Genomic DNA, 13,446 nt, shown 5'->3' on the forward strand with positions numbered 1-13,446 from the left:
CATTTTGAACAATCGCGAGGAGGAAAAAGGGTACTTAACTTTAAGTTCATAGAATCGAACTATGTTTTGAACCTCGGTCGTACTTAATTTTGAGTTTAAAAAAAGGAGCGTGTTAAAAATCGGAGCGAATTCGCCCAGCCTCAACCGGGCGACTTTTCCAATGAAATGAACTCGCATCGCATCGTCCATCAAAATGATCAAAATGTGCCGCTCTTGCCGTTCATGCTATTCATTACACAAGTGTCAGTCGAGCAACGAGCACGGTTCGCGCAGTTTTGTCCCCGACAACGACATCCGGCATAGTGTGGAAACAAATTAGCTGCACCTTTCCAGTAGGCAGCGGCCAGCAGTGAAAGTTACGCATTTTATTGCCAGTGTTTTCGTTTGAAGGTTTACTCTCCACCCCGTTCAAGTATGGTCAATCCCGTGAAAGATGCTGTAAGTATTAAACTTTTGTTTTATTTTTCTAATTCGTGGAGCTGAGAGAGTCGGACGATTTCATTAGAATATGTAATTCAACCTGAAGGTTAAATTATTAGTCATCATCAGCAAAAGCAATATTGCTGTCTCAAGCATAAGGGATCAATACACGTTTTATAAGTTCTCGGACGATATAATAACTTCGGAATTGAGTATTTTTCATGTGCTATCGCTGTAACCTCAAAACCGCACGGTTTGATAATAAATAAATTTCGACAAACTTGTTTCCAAGTGGCTGCGATTATGCCGCTCTATGACAGTGACATGACAAGCAAATTGGCGGGTTCGAAATGGAGGAAATGGTTCCTCAACGGAATCTGAGAAAAGTGTTTTTACTAAATTAAATCCTATATGAAAAGTTTTGCCCGTTTGTCCATGTCGACAATATCCTAAAGGATATTATCTTTCCAATGAAAAGTCCAACTTTTTATCTTATTGCTCAAATTTATCAATTGTCGATACTATTGAAGAACTTTTTTTTTATCATCGGTCGAGTAATAAATATAGATATCTAATAAATTAGCGGATTTAAAGATGAAAATGTAGATTTAAAAAAAAGCTCGAATTTGTTGAGTCATTCCCCGGCCATCACCTTTATGCGCCCCATACGACCTCACGAATATCTTAGCTCAGACTCATTAGATTCACTCCGATGAAGGTGTTAGTTTTATAGGTCATACACGTACAATTTTTCTAACAAATCAATATTTCCCTAAAGCATCTTGGCATCTTATTGGTCGTTATCGATCATTGATCCCGCTAAGTTACAGCTTAAAAACCTAATCAATGTTCTTGGTTGATGTTAAGGCTAAATATTTTCCAACAACTGAGTGGATCGAGCCAGGGCGGCTTGAATTCAAAGCAAATAAATATAAGCAATCAAGTAACAAAGTGTTTACAAACACATACAATGGAATGGATCAGAGCTAGGCTAGGCGACGTGTTTGTCAGCATTTGGCGAGTTTGCCGCTGCTTAACAAATCACTCTGGTATACTTAACACAATCAATTCTCGATAATCGGTCTCTAGGGTGGGTTCCCTATTCTACTTTCTATCATGATGCAGCAAGGGTTATTTAACCCTTCAATGCCTGAAAACGGGAAAACACATCTGAACAGTTTCTAATCCATTATTTTGAGACTTGTTACAAGTTATACCATTCAAGTTTTTAAAAAAATCATTTTTATATTGTTGATTTATTTTAAGACAATTTTGCAAATTTCTATCCAACATTGCTTATAAATTTTCCAAAACCCAATTTTTTTGCGCTGAATAATTCACAAAAGTTTAGTTTTATGATTAACAATTTTTGTTTAAAAAAAAAATATCGTTGAGGAAAATTGTTTGAACATTTTTTTTTCAAAAATTGCATTGTATTGAAGGTGCAATAAAGAGTTAGAAGAATTCGTTCCAATTAGAATGCAGGTGAACTTGCAAGTTCATTGAATGGGCAAATTCATGAATGAGTTCCTGCGTTTCCTGAGGTCACATGCAACGCAAATTTCAATTTTAAATTCTAAATCATACCTAACAGTTTTATGGTAGTTTTTTATGTATGTTTGAGACTAATTAATTTTTCAATTTACTTTATCAATGACTTGAAGTTCACATCAATTAAGGATGCACTGATTGAACAAATCTACAGTAAATTTGAATGTTTACACTTTTTGGACAACCATATGCAGATTGTGATGTTGCTGCCCCTAAATTAAAGCTAAAAAAGAGTGGCAAATCCATTAGCCAAGATTTAAACTGCATCGTTACTGGCCCTCCTAATGATTCTTGTCTGATTTGTATTTACATTTTCATTTCGCTCGAAAAGTGTGAAATGCATGACGTAAATATTTATTCGAACACAAGTGATCTTTGGCTCAGGTGCAGCATTTCAGTTATCACGATTCTTTTTCAGAGATCGGAACCAAACCAAACTGTCTCCACAGAGAGACATACATAATCTTTGGCTTGATTTTTTTCTGAAATTCTTTTCATTTTTATGTTTCTTCTATTTCTTGATTTCTTCAAAAAGTGATGAACTAGACTTAGGCAAACAATTGTTAACTTAATAAGAGTTTGGCTTCTTTAAGCCTCAAGCTATGAGCCGCTTCGAATAAAGAAACTACAAAAAAAATCCATAACAGCGTTTCCACTTTGATATCTGTACTTTCACAACCAAAACAATCTTGTTCAGCTCATCTGTTCTTTTTTGGTTATAATCTGTACTGACGATGTATGAAAATCCAGTACAATTAACACAGAGATCCATTTGTTTTTAAACTTCAGAGTTCGGAATCTACGCAATTACCAAAAATGGATACACTCGTAAGTCTTTTCAATCAATTAATACTGTGATAAACTTTGAGTAAGTCAAAATCATTGAAATCATGTATTCAAAGCTGGCAGTTCCACCCAAATGTTTTTTTTTGTACAGGATTTCCATCCTCTGGGATGATTCATTCCTAGAAAATGGTAAAAAACTTTATTTTATTAATTCCAAACGGCTTATTCATACCGAATCCCTTCCAGGAATTTGTGTATCAATAGTTTTCCTCCCATCCGAAGTGTTATTTACACTATATAAAACGGCCTTCGGTTTAATTGTTTACTCAAACTCCAGGTTCTGTTTGATTTGCAATATCGATGTTAATTGACTCGAAAAGGCCCAAAGAGGAGCCGCAACACTCATTGGAGGAAAAACTTCATAACCACCACACCATACGAGATTTTGAGAGGAAACAAAAATAATAAATTTTCCATTTCCATTCCGTTTGTTTGTTCCAATATTGTGCCGCGGGGGATGATGTCATCAACATTAGCCTCAAAACAATAACAACACCAGCAGCAGCAGCAGCAGATTATCGGTTTTTAGTGGTGGATGCTTTTCCTATTCACCGAAGTATTGTGTCGAGTCATGTCATGGTGACGAAGATGCCAACACAGAAGACTGCTGCAGTCGATAAAATTCAAAGAGCCGCTTCTCGCGTGCTTTGGGGGCTTGTCTCCAACCATATGGTCGGTAGACGGATCGAACCGAGTGAGGTAGGGGAAGAGATGGGAGTGGATTCTCTTCCACTCCTTGTACGAAATTTTCGCTTCCGCTTCCGCCTGTTTTCAATTTCACCCAAAGCTGCTGGGATGCGTGGGCGCTCTGCTAGCAAGGACACGTGCTTATGTGGTTGAAAAGAGTAAACGCACCAAATAACTGGGGGAAGAAAATTGTTCAACCGAATGAGTAATTATTCGAAGGAGAATGGAAGTTTTCCAGTCAGCTAGTATGTATTGCATTTTAAATAAAAAAATATAAATATTTTTATTTCTAATGACTCTTGAACATTTTTCTGCACTTCTTTTCGTAACTTTCCGGCATATGGAGGAAATGACAGAAAATGTGCACAAATTATTATTCATTGATTACCGGTGGGCCTTTTTAAACATTTCCTGGTTAGACAACATTGTCTCTCAAATCCTAAGCTACCTACCTAAATAGTAGATATTCTGTAACCAAATAGTATCTAGTGGTTGAATAAATTATCTAATTTTTAACATTACCTTCTTCCGAGATTAAAGCCTCATTTCTAAATATTTGTTTCTTCTTCTTCTTTCTTTCTTGGAGCTTTCAGCTCCAGATAAATGGGCCATTGCCAAAGACTAAATGCCCAAAATATTTGTTTAAGCGTCAACATCGTGAAGAACTGTCATACGAGAAATGTTAGTTTTGCCAAGAAATTTCGATCAAGTCGGCCCACTCTCATCTCGTAATCAGTTCAAGCAGGACTGATCTTCAAAATTATACTGAACGTGTAATCCAATAAAAATCCAAAATAGGAGCTATGTTGTGCGGTAAAACCAAAGCTCCTAAGTCGAAATTGGTAGGATTATTTTTTTCTTATATCAAAATAACTTTTTGTAGGTAGTTTTGCGTGGGTGATTGTCAACCAACATTTTTATATCGATTTTTTTGACTGATTATTTGCAATTCCTTGGCCTACCTTATTTTAAATTGGTTGATACCATGAACTTGAGCACGTGATAAATTCCACAATGATTGCTGTACGAATTCATTTCTCGTTAAAAGTAACTTCAGTTTGAATATGAGCACCTTACTCAAAAAATACAACCGGGGCATTTCTTTTCCATTATTCCAGTTTATTATCTGTGTGGCTGGACAGTATCAATCATGGTCATATCAATCGATTATTCAGCTAGTTTACCTTTTAGCCTTCGCATTGTCACTCATATCGCGTGTGTAGTGACTAACATTAAAATACAACAAACAGCGACACTTGATTGGCTCGGTGGGGCTCTTTTCATTGCACATGTACCTGCAACACTATTTGTCTATGGGGAAACCATCTGGTTGTTTTCTGGAATAACCTAAGGATTTCCATTAAGTTTGTTCTACAAGTAGATTCTTAAGTTGATACGCTTGTAAAGATGATTTCTATAGGACATATAAAGCATTCTTGTTTCTTAAATAACTCAATCCCTTAAAACCTATCTTTTCTCCCGTTTCAGGTCGACTTCGACAGCCAGCTGGAGGCTGCTGGAGATAAGGTTGTGGTGGTCGATTTCTTTGCCACCTGGTGCGGTCCGTGCAAGGTCATCGCCCCCAAGTTGGAGGAGCTGAAGAACAAGTACGCCGACAAGATCGTGGTCCTGAAGGTCGATGTGGATGAATGCGAGGACATTGCCGTAAAGTACAACGTCACCAGCATGCCGACCTTCGTGTTCATCAAGAACAAGAAGGTGGAGGATCAGTTCTCGGGCGCTAACGCCGAAAAGCTCGAAGCGTACATCAAGAAACTTATTGAATAGAAAGTACAAGAAAATTGATTCACCGTACACTTTTGTTTATACATTTCAAAATAATGATGTTTTCAAAAAGTTGCAGTCCTAGCTAAACTTTACACAATCAAAAGTATCCAAAAATGCCTTTCGAAATTTGCTGTTGGCCCCACTGTGTGTTTTAGAAAATGTTCTCAGTTAAGTTTGAGGTGGTGAAAAATACAGTACACACGTTAATAAATTTGGAAGCCACGCGGAATTTCCGATTTATTTGGCAATCACATGTTACCAGCAAAAAACATACAAGATCTGCAAAATGAAATGTACAACAGAATAAGCACGATCATTAACCAGCATAATTGAGAGCGTAGATGCACTTTTACATCGTCTTTATTCAAGAAACCTACATAAGTAAATAAAGAAATGCAGAGGTCGAAGACAATCTCATACAACTGAGACAGAGCAGTGTGAAACTTTTTCTTGTCATTGGTAAAAAGCATACTGGACACCGAAAAACCCTCGAAACCGCGTGTAACGCTTTTAAACGAATAATTGAATAAAGAGTTCTGCATTGAAGCAATATTTCACTTTTCTTTTAAAGTCATCAATATCACATAACAGAGTCCCTTCTTTGCTGTAAACCGGATCGCTCCAGACTTCGTCCGCATCTTTTGGCAGCATTTTCCCCATCGATGCTGCGACTTCTGATACCCTCAATGAATAAATGAAATCTTTGATTTTGCATCATTACTGGATGCTCCCTGAGCTCTGAATTAGCTCAGGCAAACAAAACTTCTTCGAGTGTCAATTTGACACTCTTCGTTTAAAATCGCTATCTCTCTCTTGTATCAAAACCGATTTGTTCAAAATTTTAGTTTTGAAAATCTAGTAAGGGGCCGTCCATTAATGATGTCACGCAAAATTAGGAAATAATAGACCCCCTCTCCCCCCCTTGTCACAAGTTCTGTCACCCCCCTCTTGTCACAAATTGTCACAAAAATCGAAACCCCCTCTCCCCCCCTAACGCGTGACATCATTTATGGACGACCCCTAACGTAGGTTGATAACTCAAATATGATTCTTAGACAATATTCAGACAATGTTCGTTTTTAACGTTATTTGAAGCCTCAAAAAATGTTGGGACCCCCCGTCATCATCGTCATCAACCAACTCATCCGCTGACAGCCGTCAGCCTGATAGACGTCACGGCTCCAACGATGATGGGCGGAAGCTCAACATAAGTGTCATTTCCATCCTTACCTTTTATATTGCGATCTCAAGTAGTTAACACGTTTAATGTATATATAGTCCTTAGAGTTTTAATATACACCTATAATTTTAAACTATAAAATAGTGTTTTACTACGCTCACACAAAGATATCGCAACAGTGGCGACGAGTATTTTTCGAATCCGTGCTAAATTGTGCGTAGTCCGTCGTTTTAAGAGTCGCGAAGTCGGTAACCTCTAAATCGTCGCGTCATGACAACTCCTACGGTACCAGGTTCGGTGGGCAACCAGCAGCCGCAGAGCATGACCGAGGCCATTATGCAGATTTTGTCCAACCAGCAAAGTCTCATGACGAAAATGTCGGAACAATTGGTCTCAACTCAGCAGACGATCCAAAGTCTGTCACGTGACGAAGTCGTCTTGGATTCGCTTTCCAGTAATATGGCCGAGTTCACGTACGACAAAGAAGGCGGACATACTTTCGATGCTTGGTTTTCGCGATACATCGATCTTTTTGATCGCGATGCTTCCAAGCTAGACGACGCAGCAAAAGTACGACTCCTTCTGAGGAAGTTGAGTCCCCCCGACCATGAGCGGTATAGCAGTTTTATACTACCCAAGCTCGCTCGGGACTTTTCATTCGCGGAGACGGTGGAAAAGCTGAAATCTTTGTTTGGAGCGTCTATCTCTTCGTTCCGGAGGCGCTACAATTGCCTACAGACTTCAAAAGAGGAGAGTGAAGATTATTTGGCATATTCCTGCCGTGTGAATAAAGCTTGTGTTGATTTCAAGCTAACCGAATTGCAAGAAGAACAATTCAAGTGTCTTATTTTTGTGTGTGGCTTGAAATCAACCGTTGACACTGAGATCCGTATGAGGCTTATAAATAAACTGAACGAAAATGTGAACTTAACGTTACAACAAGTTAGGCCCGTTCAACAGCCAATTGAAATTGGTTTCAATCGATTTCGATTGGTAAATTGTTGTTCACTCAGCCAATGTTTTGGTCGGAACTAATCCAATTGACGTTCAATGAAGCCAATCGGAATCGATCGAAACCAATCGAAATCGATCAAGCCCAAGAGCAGGATTCATTTCTATCGGTTTCTATCGCACTAACACAAATGCAGTTGTTTACTGTCAAAAAACAGCTGATTCGGTTTGGTTTTTAATTTTCAAAATTGAAACTGATGTCATTCGTTAGTTAGTGTGATTCGTACAAATGAAACTGGAGTCAATCGGTGCAGCGTCGGTGTTGCTGTGCCAGTGATGTTGTGTAAGAGGTGCTGTGCTGGTGGTGCAGGTGGTGTGGTGTCATTTGATTCGGTGTTCTCTGTCGGGTGCTGAGTCGGTGATGCTGTGCCACTCGTGCTATGTCGGTGGTGCTGTGCCACTCGTGCTAAGTTGGTGGTGCTGTGCCACTCGTGCTAAGTCGGTGGTGCTGCCAGTCGTGCTGTGTCGGTGGTGCTAGTGTTGGAATGGTGTCTAGCAATTGCTAGAGACAAAAACAGCTGTTTCGTTTCTGTGGACCGTGCAGGTGCTAGTGAAAGTGGTGTCGGTCTATGTCTCGTCGGCAGTTATGTGTCAGAGGTGCTGTGTCAGTGATGTAGTTTTAGTAGCATTATTCAATGCAGTTGCTGCACCGAACAGTGTAACAGCCTACACAGAAAAAAATAATGACTATTACGTGTCATTGAAACAGTTGTCTGTAAAAAAATATAACCTGTAATTTAAAAAATCACGTTATTTCAAATTGAGTTCCTAGAAAATAAATAAAACTCATTCAAAATTACAGCAAATGTGCTGTAACAAGAAGGAGCATGACATTTGCCGTAATTTTACAGGTTGAAAAACAATTACGTGTCGTTGAATTACGCGGAGTCTTATAATTTTCAATTGCGCATAAAAAAATTAAAGTCCGTATGGCATCCCAGTTGCGCACCAAAGGAAAACGTCAAAAGTTCACGCGCTAAAATCGTAAACACGCTCGTGCTGTTTATGTTTTTGTTTATGTGCGGTTCGAAAAATTTGTTTATCGTGGATCAAATCGCTCGTCATATCGAATTTAAAACAATCTCCGGCGAAAATGATCGGCGGCAACATGAAGTTTGCGATTCCTGGCATTTCTTCACAGAGGAAAATTCTGTGAACGAGGCACATCGACCCGGCCGAGAAGATTGATAAAGAGAATATTTTTTGGTCAAATTACGGCGTGTTCGTAAATTGATTTTTTCTATCGAAGTGATTATTTTTATCGATGCTGGCGTTCGTAAATTCCAAACAAACGTATGCAAAAGCATATGGAAAGTGATTTGACATCTACCAAACAAATCAATCGACTGATGCATCACCCAAAAAAATCAATTTACGAACGCGCCGTTAGTGGTAAGTTTCTAGTTCTAAGTGTACATCAACATCTTACATGTTATATTCGATCGTTCTAGCTGCAAGGAAGGCGAGTGCATCTGCCAAAGTGACCCCCGCCGATTCTCATTGATTCCCCAACTAAATGGAAATCAACCCCCTGGCAACTTGATAGTTCTGGCCTGGGGGAGGAAGACTGAATAAAAAAAGAAAAAAAAAATTCAAACGTCAAATTTCTCTCATCAATTTACCGACAAGTGCGAAGGTTCAAAATTTCACTTTCTTATTTAGTAATTTTTAATAAAACTTTTTTCATGCTAAAAAGCACTTGTTTTGCATAAAACAATGATTTAATTAGGTTTTGCTTTGCTCTGGTAAATTCCTGCATGATCAGGCGTATTATGTCGCTCAAATTTCGTCAAAGTTTTGAAGCTGATAAATAAAAATGGCTTGATTAATGGTTGTTCTAAAAATATAGCTAAATCTAAATTTAGCACCTAAACAACTGAGTTACATGACTCACTACACGAAACTGATCATCGTAAGTTAAAATTTGAACGATTACAAATCTTTTCAACAATTGCTGGCTTTTTGCCAAACAGTAAAAAAACGATGCAGAAAACGATGCAGCAAATTTCAGTCTTCCTCCCCCAGGTTCTGGCGAGTTTCGTGTGCCTGATTAAAATTCGCAGATGTCGCATGTGTACCGCTTGTTTACATACTTTTCGAACCATGCGTATGGAAAGGGCACATCATCAAATGTGGTGCGAATCATAAAATTCGAATGGATGAAAAAAAGTTTCAACCGAAACTATTACTCTCATTCAATATTCTACCTATTTATTTATTGTATAGGAACAGTTTTCCATAAACCGAGGCATTTTCTGCTATAATTTGAATGATTTGTTATACTAAAATTTTCATATGTCTCGCAGTTTATGAAAATCACTCAATGATGGTTGTGGTAATGTTTTGTTTTACAATTATTGTGTACGATCGTCAACAATAGTTTCAGTGGAATAGGGGTTCTTTTCCCAAAAATCTGCCGTATATTAGTGAATTATTTTGATCAGTCCAGAAGTTTTAAACCTTATAAAGGACACACAGATTTACGTCTGTGTGCCGTTTGCTTCGACTGAACTTCTGAAAACAAATTCACTCTACGTATAACTGAGCTAATTTTCAATTCTTAACATTTTTTTCATTTGTTGAATCGATTAAAAGAAACCATATTTCCATATGCGCCTTTCCGACATGTTAAGTCGCTTGATTTTCGATTTGACAGAACCAGAGAACCAGAAAAAACTGGCACACGCGATTTGTATGGGAAACGTCAAGTTGCCAGGGGGTTGATGGAAATCCATCGGTGCACAAGAGGCGGCTCGAAAAGAACATAAAAAAACGGTCCTAAGTGATTCAAACTTCTTCCAATTTGTGGATTTAACGAACACATCGAAATCGATGCAAATGTGCGAAACAATTTGATTCGTTCATAAAGCGCAAATTTCTGATCGAAATTCCGGAAACTGTTAATTCAAAACACGATTGCTCGAAATTAGCTTCATGTTCAATAGACAATGCCATTGAAAAATGCCGAAACGAAGATTATGACAACGGGAGCGCAGGGTCTCAGGAAGTACCTTTGGAGCTACCTCAGTTTAACGGAATGTGGTAGAGGAAGATGAGACATTATCCCTAAACTTCTTTTACGATGCTTTTTCAATTCAGATTCGATTACTGGGACCAGAAAAATCTTATCTAAATTTATCAGATGACCCATAATAATAAATACAATAAAATTGTGGGTATTAAAAAGATAGTTTTATTGATGTTACAAATTGATGATATTTATTTTTTTTTTCAGTGATAACCGCAATCTTAACTTTCACCAGAGAAACTTTATTGTATCGCCTCATCGAGTATTCTAAGCACCGCTGATCCAATATGAAGGAATTCTGGGTGTGCTTATCAGTTCTAAATTGTACAACAGCCGCAGATACAAGATCATGAGTAATACGACTTGAGAAGTAGGAATATCGGCCAAACTACCTCACCTTGATGAAGAAGAAACTGAATAAGGAACGCTCATTTGGCGGTGAGATGATCAATCTTCTTATTCATTTCGATTGTTTTTGTTTGTTAAAATTAAAGGTGACTTTAATTATTACAGATAGGGGAGCGTACCTTGAAACATGAAGTGTATATTCGAACGGCTGATTTTGCAACATGTGCTGAGATCACACAGGATTTAGTGCAAATTTATTAATGATGGTTTGAAGATAATGTAACAACGGTAGACATATTAAAAATTACAATGCTATACTTTTCATCGAGAAGAACTCGATATTTTAAAGGAGAAGTTATTTTTCGCGTTTTCTGTTGGACTCAACTATAATGCGGACACCAACAGTGCTGGTCTACCAACATTTCAGAATGCAGGCTGTTAATTTTCACATTGTGATATTATCACAGCTGCTTCAACAATGCCAACCGTACTTGTACTTAAAACGCAAAAATGAACCCCCGAAAAAAGCAAAAATGTACGGTCCTAGTAGAGTTTAGACGATTGTACCTTTTTATATTTGCTCATTATGAGCTATGAGGCAACCATAATCCTGTAGTGACTAACTTTATAAGGCAGAATTTGGATTTAGTACCTAAAATAAAAATAAAATAATTGCTGTTATAGCATTTTATAAATATTGCGTTTTAATTGATATTTATCTCAAATCCTATTTATTTTGTAAATAATTTCTAACAATAAATTTAAAAGCAAGCGTGAGGTACGGTTTTAAATCCTGGACCTGTAATTTCAAACCTGCATGTAAAAAAAATTATCACGTAAAAATCAATGACACTGAAAATTATTTCGACCTGTAATATTATAGTAAATGTCCTGCTCCTTTTTGTTACAGGATATTTGCCGTAATTTTACGGCAAATAATTTTTGCTGTGTAGTGAACCTCAGACAAGATACACAGTAAATGAAAATTACCGAGTTCGGTAATTTTTTTACCGAAATCCTAACATGTGGAGTTCGTTAAACCGTTCGGTAATTTTTCTCATGGCAGAGAAGTGACAGCTGTCAAATATTACAGACCTTTTTCGGTAAAACATTACCGAACCTCGGCTGATCATATCTAATATCATCTGTCAAATTATGACAGTTGTCAACGTGACAGTTCGCTATATTACCGAACAACCGGTATTGTTTAACCGGAAAACTATAAAAGCTCGGTAGTATATACCGAACAACCGGTAGAATTTACTGTAATACCTTTTTAAATTACCGAAAACCTGAAATTATTACCGAAATACCTGTAATTGTTACCTAATTATCTAAAACTATTACCGAAATACCGTTTTTTTTTTACCGAAAAGCTGTAAAAGTTCAGTACTATTTACCGAACGACCGGTATAAGTTACCGAAATACTTGTAACTATTACCGAAATGCCGGTAAATATTCTCCAAATGCCGGTAAATAATACCGGAATTTCAGTATTAGTTACAGAAAAATCGGTAACTTTTACCAGAAAACCGGTAATTTTTACCGAAATTTCAGTAATTTTTACCGAAATATCGGTAATATTTAACGAAAATTGTAAAATTTTCGGTAATTTTTACCGAAACCCGTAAAATGTTCGGTACTTTCAGCTTATGATGCACAGCACATTACACGAGATGATTAGAGTCTCCATAAAACATTCCAATCGAAAAATTTCTATTCTGAAGAACGCATATGGACCATCTCCATCAAATCAATGTTTTCGCCTAAAACAAAAATGTCATCTCGAAATTTTCGACTCGTGTCATACTTCATGCCGACCGACAAGAAATGACACCTGTCGAAAATTTCGTTTCAGAAGTCATCTCCGCTTTATGCGAAAACATCAATTTTACAAAGCCTCTTAGGTTCAGAAGTGTTTCTCAGAGAAATTTTTTCGCTTGAAATATCTTCTGGAGACTCGAATCATCTCATATTATGCGATGTGCATCCTAAGCTGAAATTACTGAACGTTTTCCACGGCTCGGTAAAAATTGCCGAACATTTTAAATACATCGGGGAAATGCATTATTGAGTATTTGCAATCATGGGTAGTAAAAAATGGCTGTTGCTAGTTTTAAAAATATCAATGCCATAAAAATATTGTAAATTAATAATAAACAATTATACTTGTCAGATAATGTTTCAAACATGAGAATGATAAAAACCTCGAAAGAGTCAAAAAGCATCAAATAGACGATACACATGCTTAAAACCACAAATTCTCAAAGATATCTACTTTTAATTGACAAAATTTCGCGAGTCCATAAATAATTTTAATTCATTGTTTAGGTATATTTATGACAAAGATTAGGTACACAATTGAAACATCACATTTGACATAAAGTTCTATTACAGTCCACCAAAATTTTCGGAAGACTCAAAGTTGAAAAAACATAAAGTGTTCATTGAAAAATTCAAACATTGCGGAAATGAAAATCTCGAAGGGTTGCCCATTATTGTTCATTTTTTGCTTTTGTATTATTAGTTCAAATAAAAAATTAAAATATTTCGTAATTTGCAATCACGAACATAGTACTAAAAGCT

At 37.1% G+C, this 13,446-nt stretch overlaps 1 protein-coding gene and 1 long non-coding RNA gene across 2 annotated transcripts; both read left to right on the forward strand.

Annotated features, from left to right (window-relative positions):
- Window positions 1-224: 224 nt before the first annotated feature.
- LOC129748207 (thioredoxin-2-like) lies at window positions 225-5,844 on the forward strand. The gene is made up of 2 exons (XM_055742721.1): window positions 225-438; window positions 4,993-5,844. The coding sequence occupies exons 1-2, from the start codon at window positions 415-417 to the stop codon at window positions 5,290-5,292; spliced, it is 324 nt and encodes a 107-aa protein (XP_055598696.1). The 5' UTR covers window positions 225-414; the 3' UTR covers window positions 5,293-5,844.
- Window positions 5,845-6,621: 777 nt separating this feature from the next.
- On the forward strand, window positions 6,622-11,978 carry LOC129746724 (uncharacterized). The gene is made up of 3 exons (XR_008737360.1): window positions 6,622-10,655; window positions 10,719-10,949; window positions 11,025-11,978. It is a non-coding gene; the product is annotated as an uncharacterized LOC129746724 (long non-coding RNA).
- Window positions 11,979-13,446: the final 1,468 nt, after the last annotated feature.

This window comes from Uranotaenia lowii, chromosome 2 (genome assembly GCF_029784155.1).
Source record: "Uranotaenia lowii strain MFRU-FL chromosome 2, ASM2978415v1, whole genome shotgun sequence".
Classification (NCBI taxonomy): Eukaryota; Metazoa; Arthropoda; class Insecta; order Diptera; family Culicidae; genus Uranotaenia; species Uranotaenia lowii.

Coding starts and splice junctions, on each gene's coding strand:
- LOC129748207 (XM_055742721.1), top strand. CDS start 415: ATGGTCAATCCCGTGAAAGATGCT. Junction 439..4,992: donor TCAATCCCGTGAAAGATGCT/GTAAGTATTAAA, acceptor CTCCCGTTTCAG/GTCGACTTCGACAGCCAGCT.